Source organism: Chrysemys picta, chromosome 11 (genome assembly GCF_011386835.1).
Source record: "Chrysemys picta bellii isolate R12L10 chromosome 11, ASM1138683v2, whole genome shotgun sequence".
In the NCBI taxonomy this organism is placed as follows: Eukaryota; Metazoa; Chordata; order Testudines; family Emydidae; genus Chrysemys; species Chrysemys picta.
The window spans coordinates 2,687,769-2,712,103 of NC_088801.1; the positions used below are offsets into that span (position 1 = coordinate 2,687,769).

Here is a 24,335-nt window from a genome sequence, read left to right on the forward strand (position 1 = left end):
TGCCGCAGCCACCGCGCCCCGCCAGGACCCCGGGGACCCGCCGCGTCCGCGTCGCTTAGCAACCGCCCGTCGGGGCTGCCCTTCCGCCGGGGCCTCCGCGCACTTCCGCTTCCGGGGCAGGCAGGGAAGATGGCGGCGGCCAGCAAACGGGAGGAGGAGGCGGCGGCTGACTGGTAACTATGGCGATGGGCGCGGGCTGGGACCAGCTCGGGGGCTGAGACAGGGGGACCCGGCCGGAACCCGGCCCCCTCCCCTCACAGCCCCCCTACCGGCCTGATCCCTTCTCCCACGGGGCCCTGGGGCTCTCCCCGCAGCTACACCCCGCAGCCAGGCAGCCCCGACCCCCTGCCCCCCTTTCCTGCTGCAGCGTTACCCCCCCCCGCGCCTTCCCCCACTACCCCGGCTGTGCGACTTCCCACTCTTCCCCCCCCCCCACGGCCGTGCCACTCCCCAGCCCCTCCCCCCCCCGCGCCTTCCCCCACTGTCCCGGCTGTGCGACTTCCCACTCTTCCCCCCCCCCCCCCCACGGCCGTGCCACTCCCCAGCCCCTCCCCCCCGCGCCTTCCCCCACTGTCCCGGCTGTGCGACTTCCCACTCTCCCCCCCCCTTCGGGCGTGCCACTCCCCAGCCCCTCCCCCCCCCCGCGCCTTCCCCCACTACCCCCGGCTGTGCGACTTCCCACTCTCCCCCCTCCCCCCCGGCCGTGCCACTTTCCACCCCCTGCGGCTATGCCACTTCCCACTCCCCCCCCCCCCCCCGCGCCACTCCTCTCCCCCCCACAGACCCAGCTGTGCCACTTCCAACCCACCCTCCCTCCCCCCGCCCCAGTCATGCTATTTCCCAGTTTTGCAGACTGGGACCTCGGTTGGGTTGTTGCCTCCCTGGATTCCTTCCCTCCCCTCATTTGCAGTCAGGGTGCCGATTGCTGGGATGCGATTACACATTCTGGCTTCCAGAAATGGCAGAGATGAAAGGCACCTTCAAAATGTGATCTCCTAATTCACCTGCTCTTGTGAGACGCGTGGAGGGGATATAATCTCTGAATGACCCGGGACTTGTCTGACCTGAGAGATGAGGGTGCTGGCACCACAGTGCCCTGTATGCAGCAACTTTAGCCGCCCCCTCCGAGACTCCTTCTTGGGTACTGGATCCCCTGAGTTTTCTTGGCAGTCTCCCATCTGAATACTGACCTGTCCCCAGCCTCCTTAATTCCGGATGTGAGGTGGTCATATCTGGAGGTGATGCAGCCACAGGACAAGAATGAAATGGCTATGTCTAAAGGGATTTGTCAACTGAAATTTGGCCCAAACTTTAAACATAAAGCAAAAAGATATTTCTATAGTTCTTAAAAATTTCAAATACATGTTATTTTTAAACAAATAAACATGCTTGTGCTTTGTTTGCGACTCTGATGTTATAGCTCAGAGTCTGAAATGGAAACGTAGCTGAAACAAATGTTAAAGCCGAGAGTCCTGAAAAGAAAATTAAATAAAAAAAAAAGTTTTCAAAATTCTTTCATTTTTAATAATCTGAGAAATAAATGTTTGTAATTTACCTATCATGTGCATTACTGTAGTTCCGTAACGAGGGAGAGACCTCACCCCCTGAAGAGTTTATTATCTAAATAAACAACAAGGAGTCTGGTGGCACCTTAAAGACTAACAGATTTGTTTGGGCATAAGCTTTCGTGAGTAAAAACCTCACTTCTTCGGATGCATAGCTATGCATCCGAAGAAGTGAGGTTTTTACTCACGAAAGCTTATGCCCAAACAAATCTGTTAGTCTTTAAGGTGCCACCAGACTCCTTGTTGTTTTTGTAGATACAGACTAACACGGCTACCCCCTATTATCTAAATGGGGAACACTGACAAAGGTGGGAGGGAAGTGACTTGCCAAAGGTCACACTACTGGTCAGTGGCAGAACCAGGAATAGAATGCAAGTCTTCTGAGTCCTAGCCCGTTGTTCTTTTCACTAGACCCTGCTGCCTTCCACATCACTTTTACCTAGACAATGTCTCTTTAAAACAAATGTTCATGGTATTATTATTTCTATTTGTAAATGATTGGGAGTTTCTGAGATGCTTCTGCTGTATAAGGTCCTAGGCAGACCTGTGCATTGCTCAGGGAGGAAGAGGAGGAGGGAGTCAACAAGAGAGAGTGGCTGTGTGATGTCCCTTCTCTATTCTCAGGGCTTTGCCATCAGAAGTGGAGGTCTTGGAATCCATATACCTGGATGAGCTGCAGGTGTCTCGAGGAAATGGCAGGTATTTGTGCTATTACCGGGTGTCACTAATTCTGAGGGGTGAGATTTCACCACTTTGGTGTACGTTTATCTCCGAAGTCGGATCTCAGAGCTGTGCTGCTGGGAACAATCCTTGGACTGGCTTGGACACCCGTAACATCTGTGTACACAACTGTGGATTCTGCACTTGGGATTCAAGGCCCTGGTGAGCTGAGAATAAAGTTCCAATGGTCACCGTGTCCGGATTGAGTGTTCGCTCAGGGAGAGGGTTCTGCTGTCCTTAGCCCTACACCGGCGCTCCAGCACGCTGTGCTCCCTGGCTCGTACCTGAGCTACTGCCAATCTCTGCTCCTTTTCCTCAGAGCTGCTAGTGCACCTTGGCCCTGTGCCAATGAGCGTTTCCCCTGCGGGGGCAGGACAGGCACACTCAGCCTGCTGGTCTCCTCTGCTGCACCATGCACTGTAGCCCCTTTTCAGCCCCACAGGGCTTGCCTGGAAGGTTTGTGCTGCTGTGATGATACGCAGCCCATGTCACCTCACTGCACTGTCTGTCCTTCATTAATACTCCTCATGGGATAGCTGGACACTTCACCTCAGCCTCCCTGTCCTCACAGGTCAGCGCCCTGGGAAATCTGCATTACCCTGCACCCTGCGACTGCGGAGGATCAGGACTCTCAGTACGTCTGCTTCACTCTCGTGCTGTCTGTGCCCCCACAGGTAAGGTAACGGTGCCTGACCCCCAGGAGTGCAGCCACGCTTCACAGAGAGGGGCAGGGCAGGACTTTGGGCCCAATTCATCCCTGGATTTGTTTCTTTCTAGTATCCCAATGAAGTGCCAAAAATCTCGATCCGGAATCCACGGGGGCTGTCGGATGAGCAGATCCAGAAGTGAGTGCTGGGGAAGGGGTTTCCCCCCTGCCCTCGAGACACAGGAGGGAAGAAACTTCCCGCATTCCAGCTGGGGGTGGGAAACACGAATACCCCCTTTTCCCTCAGCTACATGGAATCGCTCTGTCTGCCACCTAGAGCTGCATCAGCCTGCACAGAAAATAAACAAAGGCCATTGAACCGTCCTGCTTCAGTGCAGGACCAGCTGCTAGCTGCCTGGGGCTAGGAAAGAACAGGAGTACTTGTGGCACCTTAGAGACTAACAAATTTATTAGAGCATAAGCTTTCGTGGGCTACAACCCACTTCTTCGGATGCATATAGAGAAGAAGTGGGTTGTAGCCCACGAAAGCTTATGCGCTAATAAATTTGTTAGTCTCTAAGGTGCCACAAGTACTCCTGTTCTTTTTGAGGATACAGACTAACACGGCTGCTACTCTGATACCTGGGGCTAGGAAGAAATTTCCCACTGGACTGGTTATTCCATCATTGTCCACTAGGGGAATCTCTTGCACCTTCTGAAACAACTGGCCCTGTCCTCGTCCAGTGGGGCAGCTCCTGTGTTCTTCCCTCCCCAGTCCCAGAGGGTTGTGCACAGGTATGGTGAGATCTGGATAGTCTTTTGCTGCCAGCACGAGGCTTCGATCCTGCTGGAGCTAACCGTGGGTGTTTGGCCTGGTTTTAGTCTCTCTGCCTTGTCACCAGTGAATGCAGCAGAGGTTGGGTCAGCGGCAGAGTCGCTGGCCAGGTTAGCTCGTCACAGCAGGCTGCGTTGAGTAGAGGATCTTGCTGGGCGTCGGCCTTGGCGAAGGGCGTGTGTGTACCAAAGAATCCAGGGCAGTAGGTAGGCGCCAAAATCTGGTGCCTCAGACCTGTTCTCATGGGACTCCTCTTCCTCTGCCCCCACACCATGGGGGATGGGTAGAGGGGAGGGGGAAGGGTCTGAGCATGGTAACCAAATCGGAGCACAGGGATTTCTGTACCCGGCTTGGCACCACTATTGACCAGTCCAGTGGCTGCCCACTGTATAGTAGCCGCTGTTCCCGTCTTACTGCTGCAGCTCATGAGAGGTTAGCGCGGCCCCTCCTTAGTCACGGGTTTCTGCCTCTCTGTTGTAGGATTTCCCAGACCCTGGGACAAGTTGCGGAGGCTGGGCTGGGGACAGCGGTGCTGTATGAACTGATTGAGGTGAGAGAGGAGGGGAGGCCTGGCGTGGGTTGGGCGTGGTGCTAGATGCAGCCCGATAGTGTCACGCGCTCGCCTGGTCTCTGCGTGCAGGTTGGTTGGGTCAGAGCCTAGGCCCACCTGGTGCTTTGGGTGGGTAAAGTGTTCGTTCTCCCTCTTTCTACAGAAAGGGAAGGAAATTCTCACCGACAACAACATCCCTCATGGCCAGTGCGTGATCTGTCTCTATGGCTTCCAGGTAGGAACCCCTGCGATCAGTGCGTGGCCCTGCGGTCTGCTGGGGAGGGACTGGCAGCCTGTACCCCAGGGCTTGTGGAGATGGAGGGGGGGCTCTGGGAGCAGATGTATCTGAATCAGAGCCAGCTAAGGGTGGAGCATTAGTGGAAAGCCCCCTCACCGGGGAGGGCGCCGTGGGGCGCACACAGGACTCCTTCCCAACGGCCCCATCTCCTTGTACAGGAGAGAGAAGCGTTCACAAAGACTCAGTGCTACCACTACTTCCACTCTCACTGCCTGGCTCGCTATGCCCAGCACATGGAGGAAGAAATCCACGTGCAGCAGGAAGAGAGAGAGCAGCACCTGGCACCTCCTTCCAAGCAGGTAAGAGGCCCCGGGCCCCTCCCCCGTGTCTCACAGAGGAGGCCTTGCTCTCCCAGGCCCGTCACGCAGTCCCCACTGCTCTAGATATGGCCACGCCTAAGAGCTCGCTCCTCGGAGTTGCCGTTTGGGTTACTGGCTCCGGATCGGTCTCGCCAATCTCCAGCCCGTGAAAATCACAAGTCAGGCCCCCAGAAATCATGGGATTGGCTACAAATCACGAGTTTAAAAACAGAATAAACTTGGGGCTGGTTTTGTCTGTCTTCTGGGTTCGGAGCCTGTAGGCTGCAGCTGGGTCCCGTTTTGAAGCTTCTCCCTGAAGCCACAAGGGCTAGAAACTGTCACTGAAATAACATAAGCTGAGATTCTCTCCTGCACGCACAACTCTGGGGCTGGGCAATCTATTAACCTTCTCTTTGGGCTTACTAATGCGCCCAGCCAGCCATCTGGACTCTGAGCGCTTGGCCACCCCTTGCAAAGTATGGAATGAGTCGCACCAGTGCCCAGAAAACAGGTCCAAGACCCCTCACACCCAATGTCCCGAGAACAGCCCCTGCTGTCAAGCCTGAGGCATCTCAGCCAAGTAGTGTCTGTGGGGAGAGACCGTCCCTGACTTTATTGGTTACAACCAGCTCCTTTAAAGTTATTAATCAGCTGCTAGACTGCAACTCCCAGCATGCCCATGTGGCATAAATTGACCTAACTACCAGCCAGCCAAACCAGAGGAATCCCTCGGTGCATTTGGAGTGGGAGTTACAATCATCAGCAAAGCTATTGCAGTGCTGCTAAAAACGATGAGTCCTAAAGCTAAGCCTAGACAGCCGGGTAGCCAGGCATCCTCTGCCCTGCCAGAGCAACGCCTGGGACTCAAAGAACCCGGGGTTCGTTTCCTGGAGGGGCAGGGAGCAGGGTGGGAGGGGGCGGGGGGAGTTAGTGTTATGGGGCTGCGTGCCAGCTCTCTCTTCTCCCTGCAGGGAGTCGGAGTGCAGTGCCCCGTCTGCCGGGAAACACTAACCTACGACCTCTCCGCTCTGCAGGCAGCGCCACCCCCGCAGCACCCGGTGGTAAGAACTCCTAGCTGGGACCCCGCCCATGGATCCGGGAGGGAGCGTTTGCGGTGTCCCTGAGGCACACTTCAGGGGCCTCCCCAGGCACCCGCACCCCCCGGGGCTGCTGTCTGCTTCTGCTGGGTATTTACCAGAACCCGGCAGATACTCACTGTTCACGTTAACGTTTGGGCTTAAATGCATCCGCCTCATAGCAGCTGGGCAGTCCTGACGTAAACTCTTCCCCTTTCCCGCCGGGTGCGGTCCCCATCTTCCTGGGGCTGGGAATGGAGCCGGAGAGGCGTGCCCAGCCACACTCAAGGACGTAGCCCATGGTTACTGTTTGCTTTTCGTGACCTGCCTATGGGAGGGGAACGGGTCTGCGTGTGTCTGATGGGTATAGACACCCTGGAGAGGGACAGGTGCTGCTGTCCCTGGGGAAAGGACGAGGCTGGGGCCCTGCCCCAAAGAGCCTCCGGCCCAGCCAAGCTGCAGGGGTACTGGGATGGAATTAAGCCAAGGAAACATGGCTCAATTTCAGGCTGTTCCTGCACTCCCTAGAGCCTTCTCCCAAGGGGCAGGGCAGAGCGCCTGTCGCTTCAGTCAGTTAAGATCCAACAGGCCAAAGCCCTAGAGCACAAAGTGGAGGAAGTGATCCTGCCCTGGCTCTGGGGGATGGGCCGTCCATGCTGTCCCTGCTCTGATTTCTAGGCTGCACGTAGAAAGAATTCCAGCTTCCCTTCAGTAAGTCTCTAGTTCTTGTTGGCTCATGTAGATTCTGCCGGCCCCTTGCAGGGACATGGTTCAGCTGGTCCAGTCTGCTGTGTCTGACTGACACAGGGGAGCCCGTGTGCGTGAATGCCCCGGTCAGTAGCCCAGCAGGCTGCCAGCGTGGGGCTTGGGTGATTTACCCGTCTGAGAGCAGCCGCTCTGCCAGGCTGGATATTGACCGAGCACGGCACTAACTCTCCCCCAGGAGCCGTACAGGCCTGATGCAAAGGCACTACAGACCCGAGAGGAACTGCTCATAATCTACCAAAGGCAGCAGAAGAAGGGAGGCATCATTGACCCCGAGGCTGAGAGAAACCGCTTCTTCATCAGCCTCCAGGCGGTACGCTGCTCCTCGGGGCCGGGCGTTGTGGGGAGCTCTCCAGTGCCGCCCTAGTGTGGGGCAGGAGTGGCTCTGGGCGGCGTGTGCAGGGCTCTGCTGGGTCCTGCCTCCTGCTCGCTATGGGGACACTACAGATCCTTGGCACGTTCCAACATGCCAGAGAGCAGGTTGGGTGGGGGCGGGTTTCAGGTCCCAGACTGATTGGGGGGGGGGGGGGTCTCCAGAATGGGTGCTGGCTGTCCCAGCGCAGAGGGGCGACCAAGGGCTGCCTGGTGCTGGCAATAACTGGGGGGGGCGGGGTGTGGTTGTGGGAGCTGGGCCTGGGGCCTTTCTCTAAAGAAAAGCAGGAGGTAGGTGGTGTGGCAGGCCAGGCCCTTTCCTCACCATTGGCTCCTTTCTCGCTCAGCCTCCAGCGGCTGCGGATCCCGGCCCCGGAGCCGCCCCTGCCACGGAGCAGCTCTGCCAACTCCCGGCCCCGGAATGTGCTGCGGAGCCTGTCAGCCCTCCCCAGGCTCCAGCTGTGGGCACAGAACCTGGGCAGCTGGCAAAAGCCTCGGTCCCCCTGGAGCCCCAGAGCAAGCGAGAGAGGCACCGAGGGGAGAGGCCGGGATTCCCAGGCCAGGGCAGGCAGCCGTACAGCGACCCACAAGCAGCAGCTGCGGAAACTTGCCGCCTTCTCCGTGGCTCTGGGGGACCTGGCGGTTTCGACTGGAGACCCGACCGGAGGGAGGACAGGAGCCAGAGACCCAGTGGGGGATACAGCCAGGAGTTCCCGAAGCCGCACGGCAGAGGCAGAGTGGCTGCCTTTGCTGGTAGGAAAGAGTCGGGCCCTGCTGGCATCTTGCCCGGGAAAGGGGCGTTGGACTCGAAAGAGGAGCATCCCGCTGTGGGGAGATGGACGCCGGAGCAGGGAGCTGAGACCCAGAGCAGGGAGAAGGAAAACTTGGCACTAAACCAGCATGACCCCAGGGCGCCCACTGGCTGGCAGGGCCATCACAGGACCTGGGACTGTGGGAGATGGGAGAAGTCCCGGGGCAGGGAGCGTGGTTCCTATCCCAGGGCGCCACGGGGGCGAGGGGCGTTCAGGCCCAGTGCAAGGAGAGACCCCCATGGCCAAGTGAAGGAGGACGGTTCCTAGCAGGAGGGGGCAGGGGCTGGTACGGGGGGGCCTTTCCTGGGGAGAACAATAAAGAGTCTATTAGAATATCAGCTATCCGCCTCCATATCCCAGGAGGAGAAGGGCCAGCCCAGCTCTCTCCAGGGGTGTGGGTGGCTGGCACAGGACACATCTTCCTGGGAAAAGAGGAACACGGAGGCTGTGATGAGCTGGGCACGTGGTGGCGGGGGGCGGGGGAGTGCAAATCCAGGCTGGACTCATGTCTTAGTAAGCAATCGGCAGGTGTGGTTACTAATGGCTGCGTTGCAGTGTCTCTTGGCAGATTGATTGTCACTCACCTGGTTAGTCCTGGGCAGGCAAAATCCCTCTCATGGCCTTGAAGGCAGGACCCAGGAGTGGCCAGATGCCACTTGACTGCAGCCATCTACATAAGGGCTACGCAGGGCCTTCCCCAGGCTTCAGGCTCTGTCCCGAGGCCAGCCTAGAGTGGCTCCTCCGAGCAGAGACCGCGGCCCTGCTGGGATCTGCGATGCCATTGTCAACAGCAATGTGAGAGCTGAAGTGAGGGTGGGACTGTCCCATGTAGCACAACATCCTGCCGAAGCCAGGCCGCGCTCAGTGCCAGGGAGCAAGGCCAGAGCGCGGGAGAATCCCAGGCTCTCCTGAGTGTGAACTCCATTCGGCATTGCTATGGGGTCAGCTCCCCTGAGGTAGCGCTGCCGTTCCTGAGCTGAGAGCGTCGCTTTCCTGACAGCCCTCACCCCCGACCACTTAGAGCTCGACGGGGGCCAGCTCCGGTCGCTTCGAGCCACCTGGGCCACGGGGACTCTAGTGCTTTGGATTCTTCCCGGCCCTGCTGTTGGTTCCATTTCCCTGTTGATCGTATTCAAACGGAGCTTGTTCTCTTTAAACCGACCGGTCCCTGTTCCAACCTCACCCCCCTTTCTGCTCGCTCACTGATCCGAACCGCTTCGCCTCGTAAACATCCCTGTATAAACCAAGCGGTGCTCCAGGCTTCGCTTGGTCAATGGCTCTTGTCTTCCCTCTGAGGACCCCTGTCTTTTCTCAGCACTCTCCAGTTGCCGCCCTCCCCAGAGCCAAGCCATCCCCAGTAGGGAGTTACTCCCCTGCTCTCTGTACAGCCCAAGACTGGCTCCCCATGGTATCCCAACAAACCCCTCTGTAAACATTCATCCATGCTTGCCCCGACCGTCCGTACTACTCCAGCCTTGGCTTCCTGTTCCCTAGGATTAGGCCCTAGCCAGGTCGCATGGGACTTGTCTGGAGGGACTCTAGCTTATTGTGATCACACTGGATTATTTCAGTCTATTCACTCGTCTCTGCAGCCCTGCCAGCAAATCCGAGTGTTATGTTCTCATCCCTCCTGGACGATTCTGCCCATCGTTAAAGAGAACGGACATCTCCCCTCCGACGGAACAGTGGGGCGCCAGTGAAGTCAATGGGGAAGGGGCAGGGGTTAAGACCCTTGTTCCCAGTTTTTTGCCCTCTGATTCGTGTCCCAGTGAACCTTCCTCTTCCTCTGGGCGTAGCACGTGACCGTGTCCCAAAGCCTGTTTGTAAATGAACGGAAAGATTCTCTGCTGCAGCGCTGACCTAGTTCACATTCCACACTGACATTCAATGCCCTTGATGCAATTGTTGTTAACAGGCCCTGCACCTGGGTTCAGCTCAGATGCTCAGCCCTAGAAGCTGGATGGTGTGTGAGCCACCAGAGAAGGGAATTTCCACCGCAATACAAACAGGCCCAACTTCTGCTCTGCCAGCCGCTTGTCCCCTGCTGCAGAGCAGAGCGCCGAATTTAACCCCCCGCTACTGCACTTGTTCCCCCAACAGTACCGGGAGCTTGAAGCTGGTTCTCCCTCTCGGAAACCAGGCGCTTGAAGTTTTGCTGTTCAAACCTCCACAGCCCCCTTGGGAATGTTCTTTATGGCTGTCCTAGGAATCCCGTGATCTGGGGGGCAGGGAGCGTGCCGCTCCTGAGCCCGAGACACGGGGCGGCTTCCCCCTGCAGTCGCTACATTGATGTAAGCAGTTACCTGTCGAACCTGCACAGCTGGGCAGAGGGCAGGTCGAAAAGGCAGGGCTTGGCCTGTGTTAACAGAGCGACAGGCGGGCTCTGAGCACTGGAACATGACGAGATCGGGCACTGGGCAGCCATCGGGGTAAAGCCAGAGCTTGGGCTTGCTGGGGAACAGCTCCAGGCAGAGCCCGTCTCCATCACGTTAGCCAGGACGATGCCAATTGTAGAGAGCTCTCGGTGCATGTGCTCACAGGCCCTGCAGATCACAAGGGCAGCGGGCAGGCCGGACTGGTAACGAGTGCCAGTTGGGCCCCTCTCCACTGCAGGGAGCTGGTCAGCTTTCCCCTGACAGCATCCCCGGCGTGCTCTCCCCAGGCCCAGAGCGAAGTCTGCGTCCTGCCGGCCGGGGTGGGGTAGGAGAATCCATTGTGCAGAGAGCCAGGCTCTCGGGCGGGCGCTGGTGTCCGGGTCCATCCACGCAGGACCCTGCTGTTGGGCACAACCACGCTGCACTGCTGCCCACAGGTGGTGCAGACCCAGCGGCTGCGAACAGACCTGGATGGCTGCTTCTCTGCTGGGTTCGTGTGGAGGAGGAGGGAGCGCAAGGTACGTGGGAGCGTCTCGCGGGCCACTCATGAATCTCACAGCCAGGCACCAGCCAAATCCTCCCAGCCTGGCACCCCATGATCACGGTCACTCAAATTGCCTCCTACCTCCAGATTCGCTACCAGTTCCTCCCTGTTGGTCCGAATCGAGTAAAAAAAGGCTGATCCCCACCCTGGCTATTTCCTCCACTGTCTGGAACAAGGAGTCGTCCCCAACACATTCCAAGAACTTAGTGGAAATTTTGGTTTTTGCCGTATGACTTTCCCAACAACTGTCCAGATCGATCAAGACCCCTCAAGGCTAGTTCTGATTGGTTCTAGAAACACTTCATCTACCTCTCTTCCTAAGCTGGTGTCTGGAGTAGATTCCTACCATGATGTCACCCCTAATTTTACCCCTTCTGTCTTTACCCAGAAACTTTCAACTGGGCTGCCTTTCAGCTCCTCTTGGACATCAGAACGAGTGTATACCTCCTCCCTCTTTTCTGCCCGTCCTTCCCAAACAGCTGTACCCCTCTAGGCCAATAGTCCAGTCATGAGACTCATCCCAGCTCTGTGATGCCAACTAAGTCAGAATTTAGCTCACGTACTAGTACTTCAGTTCTCTGGCACGTGTACAGACATCTAAGCTGTTCAGCAGATGTTCCCCCTCTGATTTCCCTCTTGTTGTTCCTATGACCCTATTGTCATTCTCCAACATCCAGCCCTCTGTTAATGTCGCCTTTTATGCTTCTCTGTGGGCTTTCATCACCTGCCCCTTTTGAACACAGTAAAACTGTCTGCCTGGCCCACCCAGCTGGGCTGTGGGATCAATAGACCAGGTGTTTCTGTGGGCAGTTAAATGCCTCATGCTCACTGATAAGACTAATACAATTCAAAACCCAATTCCTGACTCCCCCTTTTGGGGAAATCGTAGTCTCCGGTACTGCCGTCCTCAACCGCCGCCCGGCCCTGCAGGCACCACCGGGCACCGCCTGCGCAGAGCAAACGGCTTCCCCTTCCCAGAATGCCTTGCCTCTGAGCCAAACCTGCGGTGGAGTCACCAGTCCCAGCCTGTCTCCAGCTGGCTGCGAGTCACCCTGGGGCAGAGCGCTGGCTGAGGCCCCCTCCTGGCTTTCCCTGCTCAGCAGTGGAGAGGGGCCTTGCCCCGGACATTAAACAGCTGCCTGTGTTGGGCGAAGACAAAAATCCAGCATGTTGGAGCAGCAATCAGGATACAAACCAGCTGTGCTGCTGGAAAAGCCACAACGCCTTCAGGGCAGTACATCACCAGGGCCCAGCCAGCCGCGGATTTATCAGAGCTGCGCAGTCCCGATGCTCTTGGACGGCTCTGAAACAAGGATGTTGCTTACACGAGACCCCAAGAGGCTGGAGGCCTTTCATCTGGGCTGCCAGCGGTGACTGCCGGGCACAGGGAGGCCTGAGTGGATCAGCCATAGGGATGTATCGTTGAGTCTGGCCTCGAGAGGGCTGAAGCCACCACTGGCCCTTTTTGGTCGCGTCGGAGATCAAGTCCCCGCACTTCGAGCCCTGAAGGTCGGACGTGAGATTAGGAGGGGACGTTACCTAGCCACGCACTGGCAGTGGCCACATGGTCGTCTGTGATTCACTTGGCTGCACCAGACCTGGAACAACCCCACAGAGCTTCACAACGCCTGGAGTAAAGCCATGGACAGTCGGCGCTACAGCCCCTCACTGCCTGAGCGCGTTGTGGTCAGGCTGGGACACCACCCAGAGCCTTTCCGAGCACTGCCCATTGCAGGCCTGACGAGGGGAACCAAAGCAGCCTGTCTTGTGCTTCTCTGGCCCCCAGCGCTGTAGCAACTCCCTGCCTTTAATGCCCAGAGAGGCTGAGTGGTCACACTGAGTCTGTCAGAACAAGGAATTGTACCCACTCTCCTGAGTGCCAGGCTGGTGCCCTAAGTGCTGGGCACCCTTCCTCTCCTGCACCAAGTGACGCCTCCCAGGCTCTTCCTCTTGACTTGCGACGGCTGGGAGTTCTCCCCCAATGCCAGCTGACACTCCCGAAGAACAGCTGGAGGCCTTCCTGCCTCTGGAAGCAGGGTCCGTGGACTTCGGGAAGACCCCATAGTGTCTCCACCCCCGCAGAAGAGAGATGTGGGCTGGGCTTACAGGTCAAACAATACACCTCCAAGGTTTATTGGGCTATAAAAGGGAAGGGAAGAGACCCCTGTAGTTCGCCATCACTGGGGGGATTCCAGGGCCCAGAGCTCTTGAAATCACACAACGTTGGGTCCTTCGGCCAAGGGAGTTGAGGTCTCTGGGGACTGAGAAACCTGCTCAGGCAAATTGTGACTTGAAGTTTTAGTCGTAGAAAGGGAATTTCTACTTTTCTTTGCTTGTCCCCCTTCCTGTCTTCACGGGGTATCATGCAACTCTAGGACTCTTCGTTTAATACACTGCAAACCAAGGCACTGCTGTGACTGAAATAAGCGTGTGGGGCAAACCCCAGTTAAATTAACGAGCTGCAGTGAATTGACCTTTTAAAGGAGCAACGGACTTAACTTCTGTGAGTGTTCCGGGAAAGGGGTGGGCGCTACAGGGAGATGGGCTGGGGGAAAGTCGGGACCGGGAGGGCGTCGGGGTCATTCTGCAAGAAGGAAACCAGGCGGCCGAAGCCAGGGTGTGAGCCCCATGCTTGGTGGCAGGGCTATGAGACAGCAGCTTCGCAGTGAAGGTACCAGAGGGGCAGGGCAGGCGGTGACAGCCCGTCACTGGTCTGGGTTGAACCCCAAAATGTCTGTCTGACACACCCTGTCTTCCTGTGCTCAGAGGAGTGTCGCAGTTCAAGAAGAACAGCTGCACCAAAGCAGAGAGCTCAGACAGGTGGTCCAGGTGACTGAACCAGTCACAGCTGAGACCCCTGTTCCCTTCTGAGCAGGGCTTAGCTGAGACCCCCAGGCGAGGGTCCCTGCGGGTGGGGTCAACGGAAGGGCCCAGGAAGTGGGGGGTGGGGGGACACTAGCCATGTTATCCTGGGTCTTCCTGGCTCCCCAACAGGCCTGGCCCGCCCCACCCCTCACCGCACCTGAAGATGGTGTCCCAGCTGCCCAGGGAGCGGTTCCAGGATGAGGCCAATGGTGTCACTGAAGCGCCACGTCTCCACAGGGAGCTCCTGCTCCAGGCACCCAGCGAGCTTCGCGCCAGTGAAAACTGAAGTGACCTCGGTATTTACGGCAGCAGCTGCCACTCCAAGGGGAGAGGGGGCACCGGACAAGGGGTCCAGCAGGTATGTTATGGGGAAGCATTCCCAGGGTGTGTGCCAGACCCACACAGCTCAGCTACACAGATCAAACCCAGAGGGCACAAGGAGCACACACACACTGCAAATCACAGGTACATTTCAGTGGGCTTCCGCTCAGGCCTTACGTGACCCTAAATGTTCTGCCCGTCAGGCTCTCGCCAGCTGGCAGCAGGCCTCCTCTGGAGAGGGCAATGCCAGGAATCCCTGGAGCCAGGAAGACCGTAGTTCTAATCCCGGCTCGGACGCTAACCGACCACGTGGCTTTGGGCAAGTTACTTCTCCTTTATAGCCTCGCAACTCAACTCGACCCAGACAGGCGCTGGGTGCAGGCTGGGTCAGAAAACAACCCGCTCCTCTCAGGTTTGCCTCTGATCACCTCCTCCTGCCCGGCGCGGCTGCAGCTTGCCCCACTCCCGCTGGCCACTGCCACCTCCCTTTGCTGCACGCGGAGGAGTTGCAGCGTCTCTCGCTTCGCCGCAAGCTCAGTGCAGCAAGGCAGCGGCCGCAGGAATGGGCAGGAGGTGTGCCAGAGACGGATCCCGGGCAGGGCGAGGGGGAAGTCCCCAGCACAGGTGCTGCTGACTCAGGTTTGGGCTGGGTCTGAAAACGACTGAACCCACTCAGGGTCAGGTGGGCTCGGGCGAGGCTTGAGCAGCCCTCTACTTAGCTTCCCCGTGCCTCAGTTTCCCCCCTCAATAAAATGGAGATATACCACAGCAGGGACAGCTCACGTGAGTCAGAAAAAGTCTATGTGGGAGCCTGATCCGCTGCTGGGGATGGAAAGATCCCATGAACTTGGGTGTTGGACCGGGCCCTTCTTGTGAGCGCATGCAGTGCCCGCGTCTAGAGGGCACTCCTTTCCTAGGCGCAGCGGACACGCTTAGTCTGGGAGCTCCTTGGGGCAGGGACTAGCTGGTAGCCTGCGAGCGCTCTGGGACAGGAACTGTCGTCTTGCTCTGGGTTTGTAGCACGACAGGCTCCTGGGCCATGACTGGGGCCCCCGGAAGCTCCCCCAGCACAGATCACTCGGTAACAGTCCCTGCAGACACAGAGCGGGTTAATGAAGTTTGCAAAGCACCTGGAAGACAGAAGGCCCCATACAGTGCTTGGAAAGGGCCCCATCCCCCTACTTCACGCTGTGCTGTATTGACAGAGAACATTCAAAAGCAGCTGGCAAAGATTATGCTCCAGAGTCGAGCCAGGCATCATCTCGAGCGTCCTTCTCTATTATCTCTTCACTCACCCCCACGGGGGGGGACAGTGGGCTGAGAGCTGTGTGGGGGGGGGGGGGTATGGCCATGTGATTAGCAGGCTCAGAATGCCCTGGCCTTTCAAGCACAGCTGGGTCCTGCGCGCTAGCAGCTGCGGCTGGGGAGGAGCGATCACGCCGGACAGTGCACTGCTGCTGTGGGAATCAGGGTGTCCTAGTTCTTTTTATATTTTAATAGAAACCCAAGGCCTCGTTGAGGTAGCGAAACAGAGAGCGATCGGCTCCCTGGGACTGTCACAAAGCAGCATCCTCACGGTTATCACGTCCTCCATGAGTCACTCCCGGGAATGGCGCCGCAAGCCCCTCCCCTTTGAGAGCACCCGCCCTTGCTCACAGGGAAATCGACTGCACGTTTTCAATGGCCCCGGCTGGGTCTGCTTTATACAGCATGAGGTGGCCCTGCACCTGGGCGGCGCTGATCTGCTCGGAGACGCGCAGGGCCTGCTCTGCGAACTTGTCCCCGGCAGCCGCCGGCTGGTCTGGGTAGAAGCGCTGGAACATGCGGGAAATCTGCCAGCGGGAGCAGGGTCCCACGTACTGCTTCAGATCCACCCGGCCAGGGCGTACCAGGGCTGGGTCCAACCTGCAGAGGCAGCGAGACAGGCAGAGGTGCGGTCAGCCAGCAGCGTGGAGCTCAGCTCCCAGGGCCTGCGCAGTCAGAGTCCGCTCTCCTGGATGTGAGGGACCAGTCCCTGCTCTCTGACCTCCCTTCGCTGGTATCCCGAGGGAGGGGCAGGGGGAGACGGGTGGGCCCCCTTATCCTCAATACCTTCCACGAGCGCAACGGGGATGCGCCGCAAACCCCGGACACGGCTTTGTGTTTCCTCCAACGTGACCATCCCCCTTAACTGCCACAGGCTGGGAGGGAATCCAGCCCAGACCTCGTGCCTCACGCACTGTTGTGACATAGGAGGTCCGGGCAAGATCCTGCAGGGGGCTTCTAGCTTGGTGGGGTCTCTGTAAAGCAACTCAGAGAAAGCTGGGAAGAACCAGACAACAGCCTGAAAAGATCAGGCTTCTCCTGGGGCACCCAATCTTCTGGGCAGGTAGTCACTCAGAGACGCCCACCCACACGCCTGTGACAGGCTTTCTGCTGTGAAAGGAGCTTCAGCGAGACAGCAACTGTCGGAGCTCTGCAGTGGAAACACCAAGGAGGGGGAGGAAGGGTCTCCGGGGGGCTTCTCCAAAAGGGACGGGAGGAGACGGAGCGAGGGGAGACACAGGTGGAAGATCTTGGAAGATCACCGAGACTGTGGAATGGCAGCGTTAGGAAAAGGGGTACGTGGGGAGGGGAGCCCGGTTCTTTGGCTAATCCAACTAGACAAGAGCAACCCCTGAAACGCACACTTCAGGGAATGGTCCTGCCCTGAGCAGTGAGGAACAGAGGTGGAGCCGGTTGATCCGATCTCATCTCTAGTGTCATTGTTCCCTAGCACCCAAGCAAGGGGGGTTCCCTAGCGCCCAAGCAAGGGGGGTTCTCTAGTGTTATTGTTCCCTAGCGCCCAAGCAAGGGGGGTTCTCTAGTGTCACTGTTCCCCTAGCGCCCAAGCAAGGGGGGTTCTCTAGTGTTATTGTTCCCTAGCGCCCAAGCAAGGGGGGTTTCCTGCCCTGGGGTCCCTCTCCCACAGGAGAGGGCTCTGACCTGTCCACGTGGTTGGTGGTCATGAAGACGATCCTGGCCTCCGTGGAGGCGACGCCATCCAGCGCGTTGAGGAGGCCACTGAAGGTCAGCCGTCCCATGCCCTGGTAGGCAGTTGGGTCTGGAGGAAAAGGCACCACCGATGTCTCAGATCCAGGGCAGGTCTGGGGCACCCAAACTCTGCCCAACAGACAGCCGCATTGGCAGCTTACCAGCCGCCGGGGAGCCGCCCCTATCTGCCATCAATCAACACCGCGGGCCCGAGACGGCTGTTCCCCGGCCAAGTAAGCCACTCTGCATCCTGCGCTCCCCCGGCGCCGCCTCACTATAAACCCAGCTACTGGCATGTTTCCAGGGATACTCTGCCCGCAGCGCAGCCAGCAGCCGACTGCCCACCCCACCCCACGCCACGCTCAGTGCAGGGGAGCCAGCGTGGGCACCCAAGGGGCTGAAGAGCAAAGGGGAATATACAGCCAGGCAGGGTGTGCTGCCTGCTCCCCGGGAATCAGGGACTCCCGGCCCAGCAGGTGAGACAAAAGCCACCTCAGAACAGCTCCTCCAGCCCCCATCATTCTGCTCGCTGCTGAGCCGGGCTGGGACCTCGGGGGGAGGAGAGGCGTCTCCACATGGCACCCAGGTGCTGAAGACAAGGGCGAGGCCTGCACCGATTTCCCCGGGGGTGGGAGCAGGCCCCCGGGAGGGGGAAGGGCCGGGACTAACTCTCCACAGCGAGGTCCCGGCTGACGAAGGCCGCGTCCACGTCCTCCAGGAGGATGATGCTCTGCTGCGGCGCCACGCTGAGGAGGTGGTTGAGGCGGTCATCGGAGAGGCTGCGGTCACTCAGGCTCAGCAGGCAGATGCCGTACTCCAGCTCCCCGGCCAGGGCCGTGCTGGGAGGGACACAGGGCAGGAGTAAAGCACCAAAGCCGCAGGGGAACCCCCGGGGGAAATCGCTCCCTCCCCAGTCCCGCAGGGCAGGGGGCACCTATATCAAACCCAACAGAGGGCAGGGATGGGCCAGGGGGTTGGGTGCTGGCCTGGGATTCGAGACCCAGGTTCCATTCCCAGCTGGGACACGGATCTCCCGTGTGACCTCCGGCAAGTCACCATCTCTCTACACCCCAGCCTCCCACATGCAAGCCCCGCCCTGCGTCCTGGGGGGTGGGAGGATAAATGCAGTAAGGACTGCATGGTACTCAGTAATGGGGCCCCTAAGTACCTCCGGCAGAAACACCTGGCGCCTCGTGCGTCGCTCATCCGCTGGTCAAGGGGGTCCGATTTAGTGTTACCCCCAAAGCACCATTCATCTTATGGGAGTGGCCTGCTTAACCTGTGAATTAGCGCGTGGGGGGCTGGGAGGGTTTTGGCGTGTGGAAATAAAGCAATTAGTATTTCAGGGGGCGGGTGAGGGGCAAGGGGGGGCCCCAACAATATTCCTGCTTTGGGCCACCAGCAGGCTAGCAGCACCTCCGGACACAGTCCTTTGGCTTCCTTCTCTGCCGCACATTTCTGCCGTTGCTAACCGAACCCCTCCTCCTCAGCGAAGAGCCAGTCTCCTTAGTCCTCCCTCCATGGGGCCGAAGGGGGACCTAGAACTCCAGGAGACGGGGGAACGCTGGCACTGCCCTGCGCACAATACTCACATGAAGCTGCTTTTCCCACAGCCCGGGGGCCCGTAAAGCAAATAGCCCCTCCTGTACGGGATTCCTAGGAAGAGAGGGACCCATCAGAAGCCGGCAGCGCGCCCCACACCCAGCCTGCCACAGAGCCCTAAAGGACAGAACCTAACTACCGATCACACCCCCGAGTCCCAGCGTCACTGAAAGCCCCCTGAGCTGGGCTCTTGCTGGCGTCACTCTAACACGTTGTTCGTGCCCCGCCTGCTTTCCCACGGCAGCGCTGCCGTCGGCTCTGGTTCGGCCGGGGACTGGAGCTGAACCAAGCTGGCCCGGCAGCGGGGAAGCTACAGGGTGGAGGGGTAAACCTGCTTGCTTCCTACAGTGCCAGGGGAGAGGCAGAAGAGGCAGACGCCAGGCACAGAACACAGCCTTCCATGCAGCAAGAGCCCCCCCGGGCTCTGAAGTCCCCCCGCAGGGCTGCCTAACGCGCTGGGCCTGGATCACCAAGGCAACGCTCCAGTTGGTGAATCGGGCCCACTGAGCGCAGGAAGGCGGCGCCGCCGACCCAGTGCAGAAACTCTCCCGTTTCCGGTTGTGGACGCTGCAGCAGAGACGCAGGTGCCCCACGGGCAGCTGCAAGGATTGTACAGGACACCTTTTTCGTGCACAGAAACCCAGGGGTCGGGGTGGAATAATGGGGCGTACCTGCGGGGCTAGGCTGGCCTGGACTAGCTAAGGGGCTGCAGGTCTGGATCCAGGTGCGCTGGGAGAGGTGTGGCAGGCTGGTGAGGAGCTGGGGTAGCCGCACAGCACCTGCCCGCATCATCCTGGCTCAAGGTAGCATTATTTGCCCCTCCCTTTGACCCCAGAGGAAGGGCAGAGCCATCAGCCCGGGAGGGAGCCTTGCCTCTCTCACTGTACCACTTGGGTTCTCGATGAACTCCCTTTACGTCCTGCACGATCTTCTCCGAGATCCCCTTCTCCAGCACCACGGAGGCGAGCGGCCGACGGCGGCGCGGGAAGCCAAACGGCCCGCCATTCGGCACCCATGGCCGTGTACATGACTGTCTTCCCCTCCTGCTGCCTCAGAGCCAGTTCCCTGGCTAGAGAGAGACAGAGACAGGGGCTGGCAGTGAAAGGAATCTCCCAGAAGGCACCAGGCAATGGCCTGGCTTTTATATCTGCCGCGGCAGGGCCCTGCCGAATAGCCATATGGAGGATGCTGAAGAAGATCTCCCGCTTGGTGCCCAGGGCTGTGAACGTCACTGACTCCCAGGGGGTCCCCGTGTGCAGGTCGATCATTTGCTTCTCTCGGTTCCGCTCGATGCGGATCCACTTCCTCTGATACCTGGGAGCAGGAGAGAGAGAGAGAGGCTGAGCCGGGGGACGACGCGAGATGAGGCTTAGGAACATCTTCACTTAAGCACGACAGCGGCACCGCTGTGCCGACACAGCGTTTTAAGTGTCCACCTGCGCTAACTCTTTTGCACTTCTACAATCCCACCCTGCCGCGTGAGTTCCACAGGTGGGTTCTGCACCCCGAACAGAAACAGATCCGTTTCCGTTTCGGATGTGCGGCGTTAGAACTGCACTGAGTAGCATCTGAGGGGCATTCTCGAACCCAGTCCCTGGGCTGAACGAAGCCAGTGCCAGAGGTACTAGAGACGAGCTCAGCAAGCTATTCTACAACAGCTGCATCTCCCGTACTCGTCTCCTTTCCAGACTAAGCAGCCCTGTGCGCTGATCCAAATCAATGGGACCCTTTCACTGACTTCAACGGGCTTCGGATCAGGCCCGTAGGCTCGTCAAGAATTTCTCTTCACATGAAGCCCTCGGTTCCGGCAGGCAGCTGGTCAGTTCCCGGCCCGTTCCTCCCCCGCTCTGCCCCCTTACCAGATGAAGTGGTTCCCAGGGCTGGGGATAAAGTCGAACTTGGTGCTGATGCGCCCGCTCTCGTGTTGCAGGTACGAGGTCTCCACGCTCAGGTGCTGAGTGTGCTTGGCATAGTGCGAGATCCAACTCAGCAGCCACTGGTAGCTCTTGTCCTTGCTGGGCACCTCCAAGGTGATCATGTAGTGTCGGCGAAAAGCAACCGCCCCAAACTGGGCCCCCTTCCGGGCCAAAGCCAGAGCCGTGCCCACCCCTACCAGGCCAAAGCCAGCCCCGAAGTAGGGATTGTCCTTCAGCGCTAAGACAAAGTCGGAAAAGGGCATGGTGGGGCCGGGGGAGTCACGCGGCTCCTTTCAATGGCATCGTCTCTGCCAGCCAGAAACAAACCTGCTGCTAAAACAAAAAGGGAAAGACTGAGCCATGGGCTGCCGATGCCAAAGCTCAGCACAAGGGGGCGACATAGCTATAGGGCCGAGGTGTCAATCATAAGACCCACAGGCGGATCTGGCCCAGATTACGTCTTTACGAGGCCCCGTCCACGTGGCACGTTCAGATTCGTCACCATCTGAGCTTTCTTTAAAACGCAAAGCTAGTTTGTAGCCCTTACGGATGCGGAGAAAACCCTTCCAAACCTGAACCACGGGTAACGGTACAGCAACATCTGCCTGTAGCAACAGACCCTCGACATGGGGGAGATGTTACAGTCCCGAATGTACGTCTCAGCCCACCAAGCACAATTAGACCCAGAATTCATCCCTCTTCCCCTAGTGACTCTCACCCTGACAGAGAGGATCCCGGCTTGCTTTGGGCACAACTCTCAAACTGAAGCAGCACTGGTGCCCATATGGGAGCCCAAGCACCACTGTCATCAGGCCGGCTGCCTCCTGAGTGCCCCCTCGGGGCCTAAGGTCCCGCTGCGGCAGCCCCGCCTCAGTTTCCCCACTTGTTAGGGCTTTCTCCATTACATTACCAAAGCAAACTTTCTGCAAGTTCAGCAACCCCCCTCCCAGGGCTGGATTTCTTAATGTAACAAAATAGTTAAAATGAGTTCTCCGCCCCCGATCAAGTCCATGTTCCTAGTCCTGCTGGAGGCCTCCCCGCTCTGAGCCTTTTCTCTGAAAACTCGGGGGTCCCTGCTGGACCCTACTCACCTTCAGCACTCTCCAGTCCCCCTTTCCCAGAGCATTCCCCCCCCCAGCATCCTGCTGCCCTGTACAGGGGAACCACCTGCTCCCTGCCCAGGTTCGCCATTAGTAACTAGTGCTGGGCCCTTAAAGAGCATCACCACCCTTGAGATGCAGACCCAGAGCAGATTGCAGCCTTCACCATGGAGCAGCGGCCAGCAGGGAACGCAGCATCTTGACTCCTGGCCATAGTCCTCAACGGGTCGGGGGCCCCATAACTTTTTGTGCTGCAGGAAGAGAAGCAGCCCCTAGAGTGCTACAGTCATCTGGGAGGATGCAGCCAGGACAAGGCTCTCGGGAGCGGGGACAAGGAGTTCTTGGGGAAGGGTGGAGAGTGGTGGAACACCACGATAGGCCACAGGAGGAGTCTGGGGGTACAAGAGTGTAAAACCAATCTCGGCTGTCTCAGGTGAAAAGTCAAACCTGAGGCTTTATCATTAAAAGCCTCCGGGCTGTAAGCTGTGGGAAAAGCCTGTTGCAATTACTGAGGATTTATTGCTGCAACTAGTCACCATGCACCTCCGGTTGCATCCCGAAGGCATGTCCCGGGCAGCTGGGGGCCTGGAGGCGACGGAGACAGAAGCAGCCTCCCCCGTCTGTGATGGCAGTGGAAGGTCCAAAGCCACAGAGCCGTCCTGGATCAAGCTGTGGAAATGGTTCCCTTGTAAGACAGCGTGGGGTAGTGGACAGAGGGGGGTTCTATTCTTGGCTTGATTTAGGGCAAGTCCCTTCCCTTCCATCTCCCCGTCTGTAAAACACAGGTGATGATACTGGCCTTGTCTGCAAGGCGCTGAGAGATCCACCGATGCAACGGCTCTCTAAAAGTGAGGGATCGTTAGTAACAGGGGCATCGACAGGATGCAGAATTTGGGTGGCAGTTAGGTTTAATCCTCAAGTCCTGTCCCAACCTCTACCTCCCTGATGTTCTCTTGCCCTGTTACTGAGGGAGCCCGTCGAGTAGTTTGCCTCACATGTTGTAGAAAAAGTGCCGTATAAATAAGTTGATTGTATCGCAGGGACCTGCTCTCTCCTTGGGCTGCACCTTCCCACCAATGAGGAGATCCAGCATTTTTCAGTAGTTGATGCCCTTTACGTGCATCAGTGACTTAAGCTCACGTGGCCCTGGGACGGGAGTGGGGGGAGCATGACCGCTCCCTTTGCAGAGCTGGGGAAGCTGCAGCTCAGAGGGGAGCAGGAGGTTATGGCAGAGTCAGGAACAGAATCCAGAAGTCGTGGGTCTCCACCTGCTCAACAGGCTGACTCCCTGCACAGCCAGGGAAAGAACCCAGGAGTCCTGACCCCAGCCTGGAACCAGCCAACACATGGCCGCAGCTCTCAGCGGGTAGGGAGATGGTTGGCTCGGTGCGCCAGCTGCAACAGGCAGCATTACAAGGGCCATGCTGAGGGAGCCTGACCCTGCTGGACAGAGGCCCCGATCCCGCCACACCTCCTCCTTTCATGGGGTCTGCACCTCCCGTAAAGGAGCCAGAACCCCCCTCTCAAGTTCCCCTTTCATGGAGTCTGACCCCCTTCTGAGCCTTCCCCACTGTAATAGGATCTGATTCCCCTGACCCCCCACCACCACTGTAAGGCAGCCTGAATCCCCCAGACCAGTTCTCCCAGCCCATGAGGTCTGATCCCACTCACCCTATAAGGGGTGTGACCTCATGGGGCCGGCCCCCAGCAGCTCCCCCTCTGCCCTAGCAGCCCCTATTCCCTTCCACCCCCATGGGGCCAGCCCCCAGCAGCTCCCCCTCTCCCTAGCAGCCCCTATTCCCTTCCACCCCCATGGGGCCAGCCCCCAGCAGCTCCCCCTCCCCCTAGCAGCCCCTATTCCCTTCCACCCCCATGGGGCCAGCCCCCAGCAGCTCCCCCTCCCCCTAGCAGCCCCTATTCCCTTCCACCCCCATGGGGCCAGCCCCCCAGCAGTTCCCCCTCCCCCCTAGCAGCCCCTATTCCCTTCCACCCCCATGGGGCCGGCCCCCAGCAGTTCCCCTCTCCCCTAGCAGCCCCTATTCCCTTCCACCCCATGGGGCCGGCCCCCAGCAGTTCCCCCTCCCCCCTAGCAGCCCCTATTCCCTTCCACCCCCATGGGGCCGGCCCCAGCAGTTCCCCCTCTCCCCTAGCAGCCCCTATTCCCTTCCACCCCCATGGGGCCGGCCCCCAGCAGTTCCCCCTCTCCCCTAGCAGCCCCTATTCCCTTCCACCCCCATGGGGCCGGCCCCCAGCAGTTCCCCCTCCCCCCTAGCAGCCCCTATTCCCTTCCACCCCCATGGGGCCGGCCCCCAGCAGTTCCCCCTCCCCCCTAGCAGCCCCTATTCCCTTCCACCCCCATGGGCCGGCCCCCAGCAGTTCCCCCTCCCCCCTAGCAGCCCCTATTCCCTTCCACCCCCATGGGGCCGGCCCCCAGCAGTTCCCCCTCCCCCCTAGCAGCCCCTATTCCCTTCCACCCCCATGGGGCCGGCCCCCAGCAGTTCCCCCTCCCCCCTAGCAGCCCCTATTCCCTTCCACCCCCATGGGGCCGGCCCCCAGCAGTTCCCCCTCTCCCCTAGCAGCCCCTATTCCCTTCCACCCCCATGGGGCCGGCCCCCAGCAGTTCCCCCTCCCCCCTAGCAGCCCCTATTCCCTTCCACCCCCA

General features: G+C 58.9%; 2 protein-coding genes across 3 annotated transcripts; one reads left to right on the forward strand and one right to left on the reverse strand.

The window, feature by feature from the left end:
• Positions 1-24: 24 nt before the first annotated feature.
• RNF25 (ring finger protein 25) lies at positions 25-8,273 on the forward strand. Of its 2 annotated transcripts, XM_065561367.1 has the most exons (10): positions 25-173; positions 2,190-2,264; positions 2,857-2,959; positions 3,063-3,130; positions 4,247-4,316; positions 4,480-4,551; positions 4,773-4,913; positions 5,885-5,974; positions 6,933-7,067; positions 7,474-8,273. In XM_065561367.1, the coding sequence occupies exons 1-10, from the start codon at positions 130-132 to the stop codon at positions 8,203-8,205; spliced, it is 1,530 nt and encodes a 509-aa protein (XP_065417439.1). In that variant the 5' UTR covers positions 25-129; the 3' UTR covers positions 8,206-8,273. The 2 variants fall into 2 exon arrangements, with proteins under 2 accessions (XP_065417439.1, XP_065417440.1); XM_065561368.1 differs by lacking the exon at positions 5,885-5,974.
• A 7,103-nt stretch (positions 8,274-15,376) lies between these two features.
• LOC101950145 (mitochondrial chaperone BCS1) lies at positions 15,377-23,277 on the reverse strand. The gene is given in 8 exon segments (XM_065561369.1): positions 15,377-15,948; positions 17,008-17,125; positions 17,725-17,894; positions 18,648-18,711; positions 19,531-19,654; positions 19,656-19,971; positions 20,517-20,903; positions 22,217-23,277. Coding segments are annotated over 7 exon segments (1,365 nt in total). The 5' UTR covers positions 20,837-20,903; positions 22,217-23,277; the 3' UTR covers positions 15,377-15,695.
• Between the last annotated feature and the right edge of the window lie 1,058 nt (positions 23,278-24,335).

Excerpts from the sequence above, each read along its gene's own strand:
- RNF25 (XM_065561367.1), top strand. The coding sequence starts at position 130 with ATGGCGGCGGCCAGCAAACGGGAGGAGGAGGCGGCGGCTGACTG. Across the intron at positions 174-2,189 it reads GAGGAGGCGGCGGCTGACTG|GGCTTTGCCATCAGAAGTGG; the intron begins GTAACTATGGCG and ends CTCTATTCTCAG. Across the intron at positions 4,317-4,479 it reads TGCTGTATGAACTGATTGAG|AAAGGGAAGGAAATTCTCAC; the intron begins GTGAGAGAGGAG and ends CTCTTTCTACAG.